Source organism: Schistosoma mansoni, chromosome 2 (assembly GCF_000237925.1).
Source record: "Schistosoma mansoni strain Puerto Rico chromosome 2, complete genome".
NCBI lineage: Eukaryota > Metazoa > Platyhelminthes > Trematoda > Strigeidida > Schistosomatidae > Schistosoma > Schistosoma mansoni.
In genome coordinates this window covers 30,440,418-30,460,832 of record NC_031496.1, presented here as the reverse complement: position 1 = coordinate 30,460,832, position 20,415 = coordinate 30,440,418, and the positions used below count along the sequence as shown (strand labels likewise).

General features: G+C 35.1%; 1 protein-coding gene across 1 annotated transcript in view; it reads right to left on the bottom strand.

Moving 5' to 3' along the window:
• Smp_147750 (hypothetical protein) overlaps window positions 1-20,415 on the bottom strand; it is a gene marked incomplete at its 3' end in the record, with an annotated part of 39,137 nt that overhangs the window by 6,324 nt on the left and 12,398 nt on the right. The window contains exons 6-9 of the mRNA XM_018796352.1: window positions 19,999-20,111; window positions 16,696-16,887; window positions 12,848-12,949; window positions 6,304-6,441 (exon numbers count right to left, since the gene is read on the bottom strand). Of these exons, the coding sequence (XP_018650574.1) occupies window positions 6,304-6,441; window positions 12,848-12,949; window positions 16,696-16,887; window positions 19,999-20,111 (545 nt within the window). The remainder of the gene's footprint in view (window positions 1-6,303; window positions 6,442-12,847; window positions 12,950-16,695; window positions 16,888-19,998; window positions 20,112-20,415) is intronic.

Genomic DNA, 20,415 nt, shown 5'->3' with positions numbered 1-20,415 from the left:
TAATAAACGTCTGTAAAAATCTTATTCTATTTAAAATTAAATTTCAACTAATTGAGTGTTCAATAGTGACCAATTTTATATTTTCATAATCAGGTTTGTGGAGACTGTAGTAATTTTAATAGTTGAATTCATGAGTCGATCTAAGCAAGACCGCCATTGAAAACCTGGAAGCATTAGATAGTCGTTTTATCCTAGTGTAAGACTCCTTGGCAGTGCGTATCCACGATCCCACACCAAAGAAACTCGGACCCAGTACCTTCGATATCACGCCTGAACGCTTAACCTCTAGACTACTGAGCCGACATCGAACGGTGTTAGTGTCTATCTTCAATCAATCCATGATCTTGCTCAACACTTCATCTATTTTACCCGGTGGATTATTATCAGAATGGGAGTTTGTGGAGATTATAGTAATTTTAATTGTTGAATTTTATATTTGTCTAATCGTTTAGTACTGATCAGGTTCTGTCGATCATCTTACATTACAGCAACTCATATAAGTAACTTGACATCATACTCAATATAGATGCATAGATACTGTTTCACATTAAAATATTTATTTATTTATTCAAACACATAACCATGGATACAAAGAGGCACCAAATATATACGCGCCACACAAATCATTCGATTGTGTGTGACGGCTGGACGCTCAAACGGAAGCGGGCGGTTTTCTTAGTGGACCATTCCCTGAGCCTTCGACCTAAAGGTCTAATCCACAAGGCAGTGAAGCTATGATAAGAGTTACATTCCCATACCAGACGGTGACCAACAATTGGTTCATACGCCATTTGTCCCCTCAGGATATTGGAACCCATGTGCACCATTAGTTTGAAATCAGGATTTTCCGAATTCCCTAGGTAGGTTCTCCATATCCACCAGCCCGTTTAAAGAGTCGGACCTTCGCTTTTCGTCCTCTCAATTTCGTGAATCCTCCCCCCCACAGCAAGAAAGCAGTGAGTAAGACTTCCCTAACAGTGTGGTGTTCGCTACTCATGTTCACATAAGTAGTATATGGTGATGGTTGGACATAGAAAGTATTTTGGCAGAAGACCAATAAAGAAAGAACTGAAATGAAGCGCAATTGGTAGGAAAATACATAAACAATGAAACTAGAGAAGATGGATTGATATTTACAGAAGGAACAGTGAAGATTGAGACAATTGATTGTTATATTGCAAATTAACTGTTTACTGTATGGTTATCAGATCTTAGTAAGATATGGTAAGCGAAGATGGATAGTGTCTAGCAGTGGAATCCAGGAGGCGCGTTTCGTTCTATGTGGGACTCGTCCATCTTTGCTTACCATGTTTGTGAATTAAGACTATATCGAAGCAATACGCATAGTATGTACATATGCCAATTAGAGACTGACCACTTGCAGTCCTAACACATAGATGGGAAGATTCAAGCAAACAATACTAAATGAATTTTTCTTAGGAAGATAGTTTTTAATTTGTGCTTAAATACATTCGATTATCCCCAACCGGTGTTCTGTTCACTACAACAATAACTGTATACGTGTGATCATGTAAGAGCTTTTCGAGAGAGAGAGAGAGAGAGCTGACTCTTCCCACCCTCAACCATACCAAAACATTAAAAGAACCACCTAATCAATGGAATTATAGAAGTACTATAAACACCTGAATGTATAACTATTATCTATTTCTTTTCAGAGAATGAGTTTATAACTGATAGTTTATCAATGTATTGAGTTACTCTATCTTGTAATAGATATATGTACACATACACACTCATTTAATGTTATCATATTCTTGCTAGATATTACTTACTACTTAAAAAACAAAAAAAATTAAACAACTACCCATTTCAATAAGTAATAACAATCCCTTAGAAACAAACAAAAACAAAAAAACACAAAAAAGAGGGGAGGGGAGGGGTAAACAACTTACATTTTTCAAATTTATTTTATCATTTATCATATTGATTTGTCTTGATTGAATTTCATGAAGATGTGGATAATAAATTTTTTTTTTATATTTTGTAGATTTTAATTTATTTTTTATTATCATATTTAAGTTATTATTATTATTATTGTTACTAACATAGTTACTATTTAATTGTGTAAAATGTCTTAATTCATCAATAATTTTTTGTCTTTCATTTAATTGTATTTTTAAATTTATAATTTGATCGCGTAAATTATGAAATAAATTTGAAATTATGATTGATTGATTTGAATTGATTGATTGTTTTATTGATTGATTTGACGATTTTATTGATTTATTTTCAATATTATTTAAATCAATCGATTTTAAATTATCAATTTCTTGTAAAGTTGAATTCATTTGATTAGGAATACAATATGAATTGATATAGGATTCTAAGGATTGGATACGATCTTCATACTGTGAATATATTTGTGTAAAAGAAATAAGTATAGATTGTTTGAGTTAAAATGATATATCGGTAGGAATTAACATCAAATTAACAGAAGCTAGACCATTATGGAAAATCAGAGCACTAGACGGCCGTTTCGTCCTATTGTGAGGCTCCTCAGCAGTGCGCATCCACGATCCCGCCTCGTGAGATTAGAACCCAGGACCTATCAGTCTCTCACGTGACCGCCTAACCCCTAGACCACTGAGCCGTTATCCAATGGTGTTGATGTCTAACTTCAACCTATCCACGAAATTAAGCAACCATTCACCAATTGTCTTCATTGAGTTGATATCTCTCAACAGACCTGATTGAACTCCACTGGCCGCTCAGGGCTTCCAGATTTTCCATGGTGGTATTGCTTTAATTGACTCATGATTTCAACTATATAAAATTACTAAAATCTCCACAAAACCCCCTTCTTTTACCTTAGGTATATATGATCATCAAGGAGTTACATATTTGATTAGTCAATCATGGACTTATAAAAAGCCTCTAATATTGTGTTAATTTATACTGAGGTAGTTGAAACATGTTATATTAAAGTTTATTGTACGTGTTATATTTTCTTTTAAATCAATCTAACCAAGAGCTTATGTCCCGATTTTAATATTCTACAATCAATTATGTTTTAAAAGGATTTTGCATTACATCGGAATACAAAAAAAAGAGGTAAAATATTGTTTGTTGTTCCTTTTATTGTTTTCTATTCATTCTGTTATTTAGAAAGTATAGAAAGGATATTGGGTAGATAGGATGATTATTTATAGGCAATCAGTTAGTATATTATCTAAGTAATTTATTGAGATGTTAGTTTATAGTCTTTTATAGTGTTCCAATTGTAAGCTGTAGTGTTTGTTACTTACTTACGCCTGTTACCCCTCGAGGAGGAGCATAAGCTGACCAACAGCATTCTCCATCCAACTCTATCATAGGTAATCCATTCCAGTTCGTTCCAGCTGTTATTCATCCTTTTCACATCTGATTCTATTTTCCAGTGTAATGTGTTTTTTGACCTTCCTCTTTTCCGCTTCCCTTCACCATTCCAAGTTAGGGATTGCCTCGTGATGCACATTGGTGATTTCTTCAATGTATGTTTTATCCACTTCAAACGTCCTTTCCTAATTTCTTCTTCAACTGGAAGCTGGTTTTTCCTCTCCCATAAAATACTGTTATTGATGGTATCCAGCCAGTGAATGTTGAGTATTTTGCGTAAACAACTGTTTATAAATACTTGTACCTTCTTGACGATGGATTTAGTAGTTCTCCACGCTTCAGCTCCGTACAGTAGGACTGTGTGGATGTTCATACTGAAGATTCTCACTTTGAAGTTAGTTGACAGTTGTGTAGTGTCGGTTGCCATGTTATAAATTCATATAGGTTGTTCTAGTTTCCTGATTGGCCAATTTATTCATTCTTCTTGAGTCACATTTTGACCTTGTTAATTATTCGTTTATCAACCTTCACTGTTTTTATATTAGCATATGAGTGTACATTTATTCTATCATCACATGTATATGGCTTATTTTTGTGTGACTATAAGTATCGATTCAGGCTTGGCTAAATTGAGTTGGCTTACTAGCCTTCTCCATCGTGCGTCTTTTTGTATTGCTTCACTTTCCGATCAACGGTTGTACGAAATATAGGCATTCGAAAATCCATCCTAATATTTGACTTATTTAATTTTGTTATTCACCAACGTGATTTAAGTCGATGGTTATGTGCGACGATTGGTGACATGTTTATATCGATAGCAATCAGAAAATGATCTACCTAGAGTCAGATATGGGGCCACTAAAAAGCAATCATTACACATATTAATTGTTATAATATCATTTGTCATTCACAAATTAAAGTTAATTAACCGTAAGAACTTTACTAAGAGCTTTGTATTATCGATAATATAACGGAATATTTATTGAGTCTTACCATTTATGGTACTATATCATCTTGTCTTTTGTGCATATATATTCATGTAGATATCAAAGAGAATGCAAAGTACACATGTTATTTGGATACCTTTCCTGATATTGTGAAGTAAACAGTGTTCCTTTAACTGTTGAGAAATGTCGGATTAACTAAAATATGATACCCATAACTTATTTATTTATTTAAAATCATAAACATTGGTACGAGGGAGCACCAAATAGATATGCACCGCACAAATTATTCGATTTGTGTGAGAGCTAGAATACTTTCAGGGTGCCCGAATCGAAGCAGGTGGTTTTCTTAAGGTGTCACACCCAGAAACTTCAACCTAAAGGTCTAATCCACAAGGCAGTGTAGCAATGTTAAGAGTTACATTCCCATACCAGACGGTGACCAACAATTGGTTCATACGCCATTTGTCCCTTCAGGATCCTGGAGTTCATGTGCACCATTAGTTTGAAATCATGATTTTCCGAATTCCCTAGGTGGATGCTCCATATCCACCAACCTGGTTAAAGAGTCGGATATTCGCTTTTTCATTCTCTCAACTTCATAAACAACACCTCTGCCATGAGAAGTCAATGAATGGGATTTCCATGGTCGTGGTTGTATACGCATGGTCATATGAGAGCATTTCAAGATTAAGAGCTGTTTCTCCTCACTCTCGGATGTACCAGGGCATTTAAGGCATGATACCTATTTATTCCTATCTGTTATTAAATGGTTTAATATGAAAACCATCATGAATATTTCTTTTCCTGAAATCAGTATTTTATTTTAGAAAAAACTAAACTTTAAATTTTACAGAAATACTTCAATGGTAATTAGTTTTTTTCGTTATTGTCTTAAGAATGGTCCGATTGAAAATGAAGAAGTAAATTCTCCTTGAACTTTTGACCGTAAAAAACAAATCGGGTTTCCAAAAAAAAGTACCAATATTTATTAGTTATCAAAGTTAACGATTGTTCCCATATTCAGTAAAATGAAATCAAATTAATCATAGGCTTTATCGAATCATAAAATAAATGATTTCATTGATTTGAAAAAAAAACAATTATTCGTTACTACTACTTTTGATAATTGAGTAGTGGTGATTAATCATTATGAATATCTCATTCATATAAGTGACTATCTCACACTTCCACAGATCAGCGACAGCGGTTCAGACGGTAAAATTAAGTAATTCTGATGCGGATCCCACTGAAATCATCAGTTTCTTCATGATTCCAGGTAAGTCTTGCTGATGCCCTCTAAGAATTATAAAACCTAGGTGAGGTAATGCCTCCTGCCATCAATCTTGAACCATTTAATATCAGTGAATCTTGAACATTCAATCAACGTAACATTTTAGTAAAACTGAATAACTGATGTGAACCGCGAAACAAGAAGCCGTAGCAAACTACGGAGGCTATTTTTGGGGACGTTATTTCATTTAATTCAAAGCTTGTAAAACTGTAACATTTACTTTTGTCCCTAATCTATTCTACAGATCATAAGCTTTCGTTTGACGTATGATTCATTGCCATAACCTTTTCTGTTCCAAAGCTATTGTAATTTAGACGTAACCTGTTGTACTCTATTTTCTACTCTAATCCCTAAGTTTTGGACATAATTGTATTTTCCTAATTATTGTACGTTGTGGTCAGGTTAGTCATTTATTTATTCATGTATCTTTTCACCCTAATCTGAATTGGGAATTCGAGTGCTATATCGGGGTTGGAATAAAGTGATTAGTGTTCCAGTTGTCTTTGTCTTCTCTCTCTCTCTCTCTCGCGTGCTTGCCAGCTAATCAGGGATAGAATAGTTTTCGTCTCTCTATCTCCACTTCGAACTCACGCATACTAGCCTCAAGGTTAAGCCAGTCAGCCTATCGTGTCAAGGTCTTAATCTACATTACACAAGTTATACTCGGCACTAAAGTGGGTAGACAGATTCAAGGACGTAAATCAGTTCTTTTATGTAATTATCAATTACCTGTAATTTAACTCGTTCATATTGTTGTTGAAGTGCACGAATAGCTCGTTTCTCATTTTCATGAGCTCTATCTAATTCTGACTCAAGAAATTTAATTCTTTCAAGAAGAAATACTTGTTGGTCTTCAGTTGATGAATCCTTGAATTATTTAAAATAAAATCAGGAATAAAGAAAAATAAAGGTAACATTTAAATATATCATTATAGGATAATAGTCGCATAACCTATTCAAGTGCATTTTGGAAAAGTGTACAACCTTTCGCTGTACAAGTTACAAAAGGCCCAATCAATGATATTGTGGTTGCAGATGTTGATTGACTGGACTGCTAACTTCTAACTAGCGAACACTCAATATTTGTCGTCAGGAACAATCAAGAAATAAGAAAAGGAAATATACTGTGCTGAGAATTCTATGTTGAAAATATCAATTACATGTAGCCACCAATGTGCATTACAATGCCATCCCTAACTTGCAATCCGGAAGGGAATCGGAAAAGTGGAAGGCCAAAGAACACATTACGTCGAAAATAGAAGCAGATATGAAAAGGATGAATAGCAACTGGAAAGAATTGGAAAGGATTGTCCAGGACAGAGTTGGATGGAGAATGCTGGTGAGCGGCCTATGCTCCTCGACGAGGGGTAACAGGCGTAAGTAAGTAAGTAGTGATATCTACTAAACTGCGGTATATTAGAAAATATTTGCAGGTCTTTTTTAATAATAGATTTGTTTATCTTGATGAACCAAATCTGTACTTACGCCTGTTATCCCACGTGGAGGAGCATAGGCCGCCCATCAGCATTCTCCATCCAACCCTGTTCTGGGTAATCCATTCCAGTTCTTTCCAGTTGTCATTTATCCTTTTTATGTCTGCATCTATTTCCCGGTGTAATGTGTCCTATGGCCTTCCCCTTTTCCGCTTCCCTTCAGGATTCCAAGTGAGGGCTTGCCTCGTGATGCAGTTTGATGATTTCCTCAGTGTATGTCTTATCCACTTCCAACTTCTTTTCCTAATTTCCTCTTCAGCTGGAATTTGGTTTATTCTCTCCCACAAAAGGCTGTTGCTTATGGTATCCGGTCAGTGAATGCTGAGTATTTTGCTACTCCATCTCGTAGAAAACCAACTCGCTAAAAAAACGCTAACCAGAACCGAATCCTGATTAAGTAAAATTACAAACTTTAAATGCTCAGTGTCTGATATTTGAATAGTGATTTACTACAAATGTAGAAATCTTCCTGAAGTACGTACAAAATAGGGAAATGAAATGCTTTCAAAATAAGTAATTAAAGACTAGTTTTCTGAAAAGGGATACTTATACAATCATGTTGAGTTTTATTTTAAGATCAAAGTGATATCTCAGTAAATCAAATAGTTTTAGAAAGAGTATCAGTGAAAACAAAACAAACTGAGGCAAAATTGAAATCAGTATAATATTTATTATGATTATGGTCATCATTACCGCTTTCTCTGTTCAGTATATGTGTCATGTCTAGGGAGTTTTTCATTTATTTAGTGGGTGGGTACAATGTAAATTAGTAAGTAACTTTCACTCAAGATATCATTGAGACCATGATTTGATCTAAGTTAAACAACCATTTAAATCCAGTGGGCACTAGATGACCGCTTCGATTCAGTCTAAAACTCCTCACTAGTCCACATCCGCGAACACACAAGCAAAATCTTCGACCTCGCGCAATGACAACTAACCTATAGACCACTAAGCTGAGATCTAGCACTGGTAATTTTCAACTTGAATCAATCTATGAAGTTAACCGGGCAATGTCGTAGACTAATTGAAGTTGGACAATAACACTGTTAGATTTCAGCCCAATAGTCTAGAGATTAGGTGACCTTACGCGAGACAGATGATTCTGGATTCGATTAATGCTTGTGTGATCTGGGATGTTGACTGATGAAGGGTCTCAGATTAGATCGAAGCGGTCTTCCAGTGCCTGAGGGATTTTACTGGTTGTCTAACTTAGATCAGATCATGGTTACAATGAAATCCCAACATCCTAAACAACCACATACTGACAATTCATGATTTCGTTTGAAGTCATAACTTTTAGCATATCCGTATTTTTCATTCACCATTTTAGACAATGCTGCTTAGAACATATCCATAGCACACGACTGCTGATAACTCTAGTTGTTTGTCAAATGTCGTAAAGTGTATTTTTTTACTCCGTTGCTAGGTAGATTTAAATTTCATTTCAATGGTAAAGTTAGCCATTATTTTAACAATCACACATTTTCACAGTGAAAGCGTGAGTCAATTGAAGATGAACCACCAAGGAAAACCTGGAAGCACTGGACGGCAGTGGTCTAGCTTCAATTGACTCACGCTTTCAATTATGAAAATACTAAATCTACACAAAACCCCTTCTAGTTACAATCACACATTTGCCAAGTGTAAGTTTTTATACTCTTTTTTAAGGCATACTTTTTGTATGAATGCTAATGAAGCTACAAGATTACCCGAACTGAAGTACAGGAAAGTAGAGTTCGAACAAATCATTCAGTGATTGAATAACTAGTACTTTAACCACTAATTTACCAATTCAGTTGTATTTTGTCCTACTTTAATCGGCTAATTCAAATTATAACAGACAAAATCATCTATAAGGATGATAATTTCAATAATGTTGGGAAATGTCATCAAACGTTTACATTATGAGTTGTTATTTTAGGAAGGGCAGAAATTCATCTAAAATTCGATCATGATTAAAATGTAGTAAATTTGAATGGTACATCAAGTCACCTCAATGATATTATTAAATTTTGAGTAAACATAACCAAAAGAAGAAACTCTCACAGACTAGATTTCCAACCTATCAGCTCTCATCAATATCATTTGTAATATGGAAGTGATTCATGCCATCTTGAATATCTTCAGTTTTTCCTAACAGTATTAGCGACGTTACGTAACGAATATCTGTCACACTGTAAAATAATGGTAAGTAACTTGGCATAGGGGTAAGATCATGTTTTTCACTATAATAATTAAATTCGTAGAAAGTTTATTTCTATGAACTTGGTAATTAATGCATCTCATTTCTTTTTACAAAACAGCTTGGTTTCTATCCAGATATCCAAGTCATTATGTCTTGAAATAAATAACGAAGTCCAATTAGCTAGATTCTCCAAACCAGAATGAGTTTAATAGGTGTTGTATTTATATGATATTGACAAATGAGAGACAACTGGATTATACATTGGGTCTAATATTATTCTACTCATTACTTATCCGTAACAAGAAGTTTAAAAGAATGATCACAGTATATATATATATATATATATATACAACGTACTGAGTTCCTTGAGGAAATTATAATAACGCGTAATGGCGGCAGTCAAAGTAAAAAGATCGTATAACATAAGAAAATAAAGCGATGAGTGATGTTTAGGTGTGAATTAATTTGAGAGTGTAGAACTTATGAAATAATAGTAACCATTAAAACAATCATATAATACCGTACATACGTAGTCATTTAATTAGATGTAATTCGTTTGAGTCACATCATCAAAGGAATTAATGCCTCCATATTGCTTGTGAATTAGGGCAATATTGAGGCAATCCATACAGGATACACATTTGCCAACAAGAGACTGATCAATTGCAGTTCCAAACATCAATCGGGAGATTTAAGTAAATATTATCAAATGAATTTAAATTTCATCTCATTGCACAAGCAAGTGACTATCAGGACTCAGCAGCTAAGTGAATAATGCGATGACATTTGGAGCAAATAGTACTGGGTTCCAGTCCCATTGTGAACATCAACTCTGGAATGCAGGTATATCCAGCCGACCAGTCCCAAATAGGACGAAACGGGCATCGTGGGTTTCACTGTTAGCCACCAACTATCTTTGGTTATAATTCATTTATTAGTGAAGAGGGAAATTCAATGAAATTATCCCGAAGTGAAATAATTAAGGAAATATAAAATAAAATCTAAGGTGTAAGAACATTAACAATGTACAGAAAATCTTAGATTGTCATAGCACTAAATTAAAGTTACGGTAAAAATCATGGTAGAATATATGGTGAGACTATAATCCATGGACAACCTTTGAGTAACGCTAAAGTGAACTTGAGGTTATCCACCTACTAGCTAGAACTAAATGATTGGTAAAAACTAGTGTGAGAAATTAGAATTATGATCTACAGTTGATGATTGCGGTCAGAAATTAGATTTAGAGTTTGCATCACGAATTGACATCAGCTAAAATGTCGAAACGCTATTTAGACAAATAGATGAAGGAATTTCGTGCCAAAATCTCTGACCTTTTGCCTTATATCTGATTAGTTCGTCCACAAATTATAGTCCCTCCTTATATATATGTATATATAAATGCCTCATAGATAAACAATGTACTATTTTTAAGAATTGAAAACAATAATTGAACAAATTCAGTAAACAACTTTTAATTCTCTATATGTGAGTTAACTGAGTAAAAGTACAAGATAGGACATGAAACAAACAGAATTGATGATTTTGATTGTTACACTGAAGACGTCCGGACAAGTTTGTTGGACGAAACGTCATGGTTAAATTCCAATCACTTTCCTCATAAACAACGCTTAAAGTGGATAGGATGTACATTGTGGAAATCAGCAAACCGCATCACGAGGCAAGTGCTAACTTGGAATACTGAAGGGAAACGTAAATGAGGAAGGCCAAAGAACACATTACGTCGGAAATTCGAAGCAGACATGAAAAGGATGAATAGCAAATTGAAAGGATTGTCCTGGATAGAGTTCGATAGAAAATGTTGAACGCCAGTCTATGTTCTTCATTGCAAGTAACAGATGCAAGTGAGTTTCTCGTAAATGTATAAATTCAAAAAGAAAAGTTTTCCATGGTGGTCTAGCTTCAATTGACTCATGATTTCAACTATGAAAATACTGAAATATCCACAAAACCCCTTCTGATCTATAATCATATGCTCACTAGTGACTGACTTCAAAAGATATTTCCTTGAGTTCTAGTGGGAAGCAGTGACCAGTGGAGTTCAATCAAGTCTCTTGTATAGATATCAATTCATTGAAGACAATTGGTGAATGGTTGCTCAAACATCATGGATTGGTTGAAGTTAGACATTAACACTGTTGGATGCCGGCTAGCTCAGTGGTCTATCGGTTAAGTACTCAGGCGCGAAAAAAGAATTATGTTAAGAATATAAAACTTTCTACAGTTATACACTGACAGTTATTTTCCTACCAAATAAAACAAACATTTTTATCATTAACAGAAATGAATCAAAATTCCGAAAAAAAACGTTTCATCTGTTTTGTTACTGACGGATTCATATTTTTTTTAAAAAGGCGGGAAAAATCAGTTACTAGTCAATAGATAAAACGTTTTCTTCTTTTAAAATTAAATCAGTTCGAAATCGAAGAAAAATAAAAACAAACAACCACAGTAATCGAAAATTTACACACAAAAAAAACAAGAAAAAAAGAAAAAAACATATTTGCTCAAGTACTAAAAAGAAAGAAGAGAAAAAGAAAAAAAAAAGAAAACTCAATATTCAATGGACTGATTTGTTGCCAAGAAAAAGGAAAAAAAACAATGTCACGTTCTTGTTGTTATATTAACAATATACACTTTTAAATAAACAATATTGATCGAAATAGTTAATTTAATTGTTATAGTAAGAATTATTTTTTTATTTCCGGTTATGAAGGATTGAAATAATGATAGTAACTAATTGAAAAGTTCGAGATGGATAATAAAACACTTTAATGTGATTGAGAATAATAAGTAATTGATGAATTTTATTTCATATCTTTCTTTCTTCTTATACTATATATTCTTATAGGCCCCCAAATGCCCTGATACGACCAACAGTGGGGAGAGTCCTATCTCCCTCTCGAAATGCTCTCATATGAACATGCGTATATAGCCTCTGACAGGGAAGTCCTACTCATTCCCTCCTCGTGGCAGGGGTGTTGATTACGAAGTTGGGAGGACGAAGAGTGAATGTTCGATGCTTTAACCGGGTTGGTTGGCCGTCCAGTGCTTCCCGGTTTTCCCTGGTGGTCTAACTTCAATTGACTCACGCTTTCAACTATTTATTTATTATCGGATGTTGTAGAGAGTTTTATATTCCGATCTCAGATCATGAATTGACTTAGGTTGGATAACTACTTAAAACAACAGAAAGTATTGAACAGCTGTTTCCTTATTGTAAGAGACTTTGCAATAACGTACATACCCATAAACCCAATAACTAAAAAACTGATTTCCAGGCAGAAATCATTGTTCACCATTTTCTCATTATTGAAGTTAAATATTCGATTCATTCGAAAGAACTTGGATATTCTTCCATTTTGCTCTGAAGAAAATTAAATGTCCATATACAGAGTTCTTCTGGAAGACAAATTCCTTTCAAATTGTAAGAATATGTGCTATATCTCTTATTTTATGATATTATGACTTCCAATTTAGTCTATCCTATTTTATTCAAAATCTATGAACAAACTTCATTTTGGTAAATTGTACTTTAAATTCATAGTTTGAAAAAATTAATCTGACCTACCTTACTGTCATGTGCCTGTTTCGATTCATTTGACTTGGCACCAGAAACCTGTTTACTTTTAAAATAGGATAATTCTGCTTGCAATTTTTCCAGTTCTCTAGCCTATACCCATGAAAAACAAGAGGTAAACAATGAAAAATATTGCAGGATAAGTTAATTCACCTTACCATATTTGACCTCAAACCATTGCTTGAATGGAGACAACACTTAAAGTACAGTTTAATCTCATCATATTAATTGAATTTATTGCAATATTTAAACAACGCTTGATTAAAAGTAACCAAAAATCCGACCTGAAGCATCTTCGTGGAGCTGCTAAACAGTAGAGGTAACCCCGCTAGCTAACTAAGCCGGTCTACATAGATCGGACTGATTACCCACTCTGTTTAATCTCTATTCAAATAAGTTCCCAATTCAAGGCCCACTCAACCGCATCAGGCCACATGATGTATATGCTTATGTATAAGAATCGCAGACGTCGTCGGGCCTATATAGCTCATGTGTATAGGTATACGCAAAGGGTGCACATGTAGTGGTGTATACAGGAAGTATTGTCTACTCTATGTCTAATAAAATTAGAGACATAATCTACCAGATTCATGACATAATAAAAAGATATGATAACAAATACTAGGAAAAGGCAACTGGCATCCCCCTCTGGAAGAACGCTTATGCTCATGTGTGTTAGGAAGTACTGGGGTGGTAGCTATGAGCTGAGTGATATGCATGGAATCTGTAAGAGAGAGTCTGGAGTATCAAATACGTTTTCTACCCTCCCGAGTGAGTGAATATACCTGTATGTATGCTATGGGACTAATGGGATAAAACCTATGTTTTCCCGGTGTGTACGTAGCGTATATATGCTCACAGGGTAGGTATACCTGTATGTATACCAAGTGAAACTTGGATGAGAGTCCGTGAGTTAACTAGCATGTAGACTATACCTATCCAGGGTGTGTGATATAATACTTGGTTTACAATTTGTTAAAGCTACTAATTTCATCTTTTTGTTGATTCTCTAAAGTTGTCAAGTATATTTATTAAGCAGTTTTGTAAAGGTAATTTCCAAACTCAAAACGATATTTTGCATTGACATTGTCATTTTCATATGTACTTCTGTGTATTTTGTTGCTATGTGAATCTAATCAGATTGTTGTATCCCGATAAGAATAGTGAATGGTAACTTTGGGATCCATTTATGTACCAATACTATGCATATATATATATATATATATATAGAGAGAGAGAGAGAGAGAGTTGCTCTGGTTGTAAGAAGGTGCATCGGCCTCGTGACTTCATCATGAGGCGTCATAATTATTCCTTCAACTCCCAGGGCAGAGTTTAAATGATTTGAATTAATTTTTCTGGTTAGCGTTTTTTTAGCGAGTTATTTTTTCTACGGGATGGGGTCGCTAACCTCATGCCCAACCCTCCTCCCTTACCCGGGCTTGGGACCGGCAGTAACTCTAGAAGAGCGACAGACGGATGGAGAATGCTGGTGAGCGGCCTATGCTCCTCGAGGAGGGGTATATATATATATATATATATATATATATATATATATTATTACGTTGTACATTAACAGGGCATCCAGGTGGGGACAAGTGATAACCATTGGCGATAGGGATGGGATCAAATCATTTTATTTAAATTCTGAAATTTCCAGTTATCATCATTGTATTGTAATCAAATAAGATTGAATATATTTAATAATGAATATAACAGAAATCGAATAGCATTGTCATACAACGAAATCATATTAATCTTAGTATTAAGAGTGATATAAAAGAATGAACATGTTTGATAAGTCTTGCTAATTGAACGCTATATTCGGATCCTAAGCTAGTCTCGTAATCCCTAAGCTAGAACTACACAGAGACTTGAACACGAGAGAAAAGGCACAAAATATACGAGAAGCACTTTACTCCAAAGGTTCATTTATGTACAGAAAATATAGAGTTTTATAGTATTTAGGGAAGTCCTTGGGTTTTCCTGAAAATTCTAGAATACTACTAAACATATTAGCAGTGTAGTAATCAGCCAATCAGAACCTCTACATGTGACTTTTCATTTTGGTGATATTTCTAGCAAAACTTCTAATCAAACGCTGATTGGATAAAATGCCTCCTAGTGTTTCCTGAGCGTGTCATGTCTATTGCGAGAAAATTCCAGGATCATCCCAACAATGTTTGTTTTAATGTAAGCAACTCTTAAACATGTCATTAAACCACCACATGTTGACTATAATCCCTTCATATAATCATATAAATACCTTAATAAATTAAATTAGTTTCCTTGATAAATTTTCATGATCACAAATGCAATATAGTTAAATTTGATAAGATTATTTTTATGTTTTATTTAAACACATAAATCCTTGTTACAAAGGGGAACCAAACATATTTGCGCACCTAAATCTCATTTGATTTGTGTGAGGGCTGTGATACTGCCCAGGTGCCCAGACCGAAACAGGTGGTTTTCTTAGGGGGCCACACGCAGATACTTTGACCTGAAGGTCTGATTTACGAGGCAGTGGAGAATAGTGAGGAGATGCAGAAACATGGTAGCCAGTGACCAACGATTGATTCATACGCCATTTGTTCTCTCAGGATAATCGGACCCATGTGCACCATTAGTTTGGAATCTGGGTTTTCCAACTCACCTAGATGGATCTTGCGTGTCCACCAACCCGGTTAAAGCGCTAGATATTCGCTTTTCGTCCTCTAAACTTCGTAATCAGCACCCTTGACACGAGAAGGCAGCGAGTAGGACTTCCCTGGCAGAGGCTATATACGCGTGGCCATATGAGAGCATTTCGAGAGAGAGAGCTGACTCTCCCCACTCTCGGCCGTTCCAGGACAATCGGGTTAAAATATGGATTTAGTTCGATTAGAACATCAATTTTAATTTTTAAAAAGAACCAAGAGGAATTAAGAGAAGATTTCATCCTTATATGAAATTCCTCAGTGTCGTGTACACAGAACTTTAAAACAATTGAGTTAAACAAAAATTGACAGATTTCATGTAAAATAGGTCACTTTTAGATTTTTCGGTTGGTATTCAACAATTCATATTTCATATAGTTGAAATCATGAGTCAATTGAAGCTAGACTACCATGGAAAACCTGGAAGCACTGGACGGCCGTTTCGTCCCACTGTGGGAGTCCTGAACAGTGCGCACAATATGACGAAACGGTCGTCCAGTGCTTCCATGTTTCCCATGGTGGTCTAGCTTCAATTGACTCATGACTTCAACTATATAAAATTACTAAAATCTACACAAGATCTCCCTTCTAATAATTTATATTCCATTTTATTGATAACAATTTCACATTCAACATATTGTTGAACTTTTTTCTCAGTAAAGAATTCGATTGAACTTGACACACATGACATTGATCACCATCCAGTGATCAATCAATTATGATTACATTTCAGTCGTACAGGCGGTCGGTCGCGTCCCGAATAGCTCAGTGGTAACGTCTCTGACTGTGAATTTGAGTGACACGGCATCGAATCCGTCAGGGAGCATCAGTTCCCTTAAGATTACAGGTAAACCTTGCTGACGAGAGCCAAGTAGCACGAAACCCGGGTCCAAGGTTTCCTGTTGACCATCTTCAACCACTATCATATCTCAACATAGTGTACGCAGTGTCGAACCACCTAGACTAGTGATCACATTGCAACTTGATCGATGACATTTGATCAGCACGCATAATATTGATCACCATCCAGTGATCAATCAATTGTAAATTTTATTCATTGCTAAGTAAATGATTATTATCTATCGAAAATCAATAAATGATACAAATTAACTTTGATACGAAAGAAAATTTAATTGAACCTACTTGATTATGTAATTTTTTAGAATCTTTTATAATGATTGATTGATTTTCAATATACCAACGTAATTTTTTTTGAAGATTTTCTATTTGATTTAAAAAATTTTCTTTCATATTTATAAAATCTGTTTGAGATTTTTCTTTAAATAATTCATATTTTTCTAATAAATCATTTTTCTCATTGATAGAATTATTCATCTATAAAGAAAAAAAAAAGTCATATTTAACTACTTTTTATGAGTTGAAAGTAGTTAGTTACGTACACCTGTTACTCCTAGTGGAGCATAGGCTGCCGAACAACATTCTCAAACCTACTCTGTCTTCGGCCTTCTTTTGTAGTTCTATCCAATTTTCGTTCATTCTTCTCATATCTGTCTCCATTTCTCAGCGTAATGTATTTTTTGGTCATCCTCTTCTTCTTTGACCTTCAGGATTCTATGTGAGGGCTTGTCTTGTGATGCAGTTAGGTGATTTCCTCAATGTCTGTCCTATCCACTTTCAGCGCTTCATCCTGATTTTTTCCTCCGCTGGAATCTGGTTTGTTCTCTCCCACAGTAACTCGTTGCTGATAGTGTCTGGCCAACAGATCTGAAGTATTTTACGTAGACACCTGTTAATAAACACCTGTATCTTCTGAATGATGGCTTTCGTAGTTCTCCACGTCTCCGCCCCATACAGTAGAACTGTCTTGACATTTGTATTGAAAATTCTGATCTTGGTGTTGGTTGACAATTATTTTGAGTTTGTAAATATACTGCTCTTGCTTTGCCGATCTGCGTCTTCACATCTTTATCAGATCCAACGTGTTCATCAATGATGCTGCTCAGATATTTTAGGGTTTTCACATCCTCCAGAGCTTCTCCGTCAAGTGTAATTCATTTGGTACATGCTGTATTTTATCGAAGAATCTTGCTTTTCTCTTTGTGTATATTGCGTTCTACTGCTACACTGAGGCTGCTGCTACATTGGTTGTCTTCTCCTGTATTTGTTGTTGCGTGTGTGACAGAAGAGCCAGATCATCTGTGAAGTTTAAATCGTCCAGCTGCAACCTAGCTGTACATTCTATACCGTGCTTCCCTACCCTCAGATATTGACGTCTTCATGATCCAGCCGATCACCAGGAGAAAGAGAAAGATTTAGAGTAAGCGACCTTGCCTGACACCGGTCCTTACCTCGAACGAGTCAGTGAGCTGTCCACCATGCATGATTTGGCAGTTTAATCCATCATAGGAATTCCGTATGATATTGATTATCTTCTCAGGCACGCCGACGTGTCGAAGAAGTCTCCATGGTGTTGTCCTGTACACGCTATCAAATGCTTTCTCGTAGTCAATGAAGTTGATGTAGAGTGTTGAATTCCTCTACATCAACTCAGAGTAATATATATATTAAAGTATTGTGTAGAAGGATATCATTAGTTTGTGTTTAGGGAATATTCTTTTTAGCTCAAAATGAGTATTTCGAAGGCATTTTATTTTGAGAGAACAAATGGCCTTCGAAATTCTACATACTTTGAGAGGATACTGTGAAACCATTCTTCTGATTACTAAATGTTTATTTGTTGGGGGTACTTAAGTGAAACAATTTTTTGTGGTATAATTTTCATTTTTAAGCTTTTTATTAACAAAGTTTTTGAACTTTACTCTTAGAATGCTCTTTGTAGAACGATAATGAGATTTTTACAACCTACCCATTCATTTGGAGTAGGTTACATTACAAAAATGGTTTAAATAAGATGTGAAACGTCTGGATCATTGAAATTGTTGATTAGTAGTGGAATCTAGGATCCATTTTTCATTTAACCAGGTACTCGTCAGTTGGATGTATCACCATATCGTTGTTTATGTTTACTCTAGGACTTGAAACTGTTGAATAAGTCATTGTCTATCTGAACTCTGGATAACGCTTTAGAGTTTGAATTCAAATATGAACATCAACAGTTGCTTAGGATGCCCTGGATTCCACTGTCAGCCACAATTCATTTAATCTTGCAAAAACTGATAGAATAACTATATCTAGGTGATACGTACATTTGCACAAATACAAATAAAAGACTAGACAAAACGATGGGATAACTCTTATCTCAACGAATAATTATATCAGATGAGTAGCTTGAAAATAATTTTCATTCCAAGCTGATAGTGATAGATTGCAATAAACTATTTTTAAACCGAATGAATCTTCAAAAATCTACATTACATCTATAACGATAACCAATACAAGATATCGTTTGAGAAAAATACTAAAAACGCATAAAATCACATTGGAACATATACAAAATACTCAATATTCACTGGCCGGATACCATCAACAACAGCGTTTTATGGGAGAGGACAAACCAGCTTCTAGCTGAAGAGGAAATTAGAAAAAGACTTTGGAAGTGGATAGGACATACATTGAAGAAATCATCAAACTGCATCACGAAGCAAGCCCTAACTTGGAATCCTAAAGGGAGACGAAAAAGAGGAAGGCCGAAGAACACATTACGTCGGAAAATAGAAGCAGATATGGAAAGGATGAATGTTAACTGAAAGGAACTGGAATGGATTGCCCGTAGAAAAGCTAACTCGCTAAAAAAACGCTAACCAGAAAAAATAATTCAAGCCCAGGACAGGGTTGGATGGAAAATACTGGTGTTCAGCCTATGTTCCTTCACAATGGATAACAGGCGTAAGTAACTAATTAAGCATATAAAAAAATTGAGGAACCGAAAGAGGAAAAAATGAGTCTTTCTAAAATAGCTTAACTCGAAACAAAATATCATACAACTATTCCTAAAAATATTTTTACCACAGCAGACAATTTTGTTTTCTGTAAGCTGAGAAAAATCTCCAAAAACGAGTAGGAAGCGTTATAGACTAGGCCTTAATAGTACCTTAACAGTATCAATTTCCAGCTGAAGAGGAAATTAGTCAAAGAGGTTGGAGATGGATAGAAGATACATTATGGAGATCATCAAAATGCATCACGAGGCAAGCGCTAACTTAGAATCCTGAAAGGAAACGGAAAAGACAAAGGTCAAAGAACACACTATGGAGAATTGGAAGCAGGCACGAAAAGGATGAATAGTAACTGAAACTGAAGAAACTGGAAATGATTGTCGAGGACACAGTTGAATGGACAATGCTAGTTTGAGGTTTATGCTTCTCCAAAAGGCTTAAGTAAGTTCTAGTGATTAGACTCAAATATCTACCAGGAATTAATTGATTTTCAATAGTTAACTAGTCAGTACTCATATTCATCAACATATATGTCAACACATATACAAGTAGGTATAAACTATATGAATTCAACAGGATACTCATTTACTTTAATATTCATGTTTGTCAACTCTAAATGTGTATCATTTAATTCTTTCATTAATTTATTTTTCTCATTATCCAATTGTTTATTCAATTCTTCTAATTCATTTATTCGATTTTCTGTCATAAATATAAAAAAGGAAAAATTAAATATATTATTATCAGAAGGGGTTTTGTGGAGATTTCAGTGTTTTCTAGTTTAAAAAAACGCGTGGACTCATTCGAACCCTAAACAACCCAAGGCAAACCCTGAAAGCACTGGGACAGCCTGTTTCTTCCCATTTTGTGGGACTCCTCCCCCGGGCGGATCCACAACCGCGCCTCAAAATATTTCAATCATGGATCCGGCGGCCACACGGGTCAAATAGGGTAGGTGCTTCGGGTATGGAAATAATAAATTAGATCGGGCAACCTATCCAACATC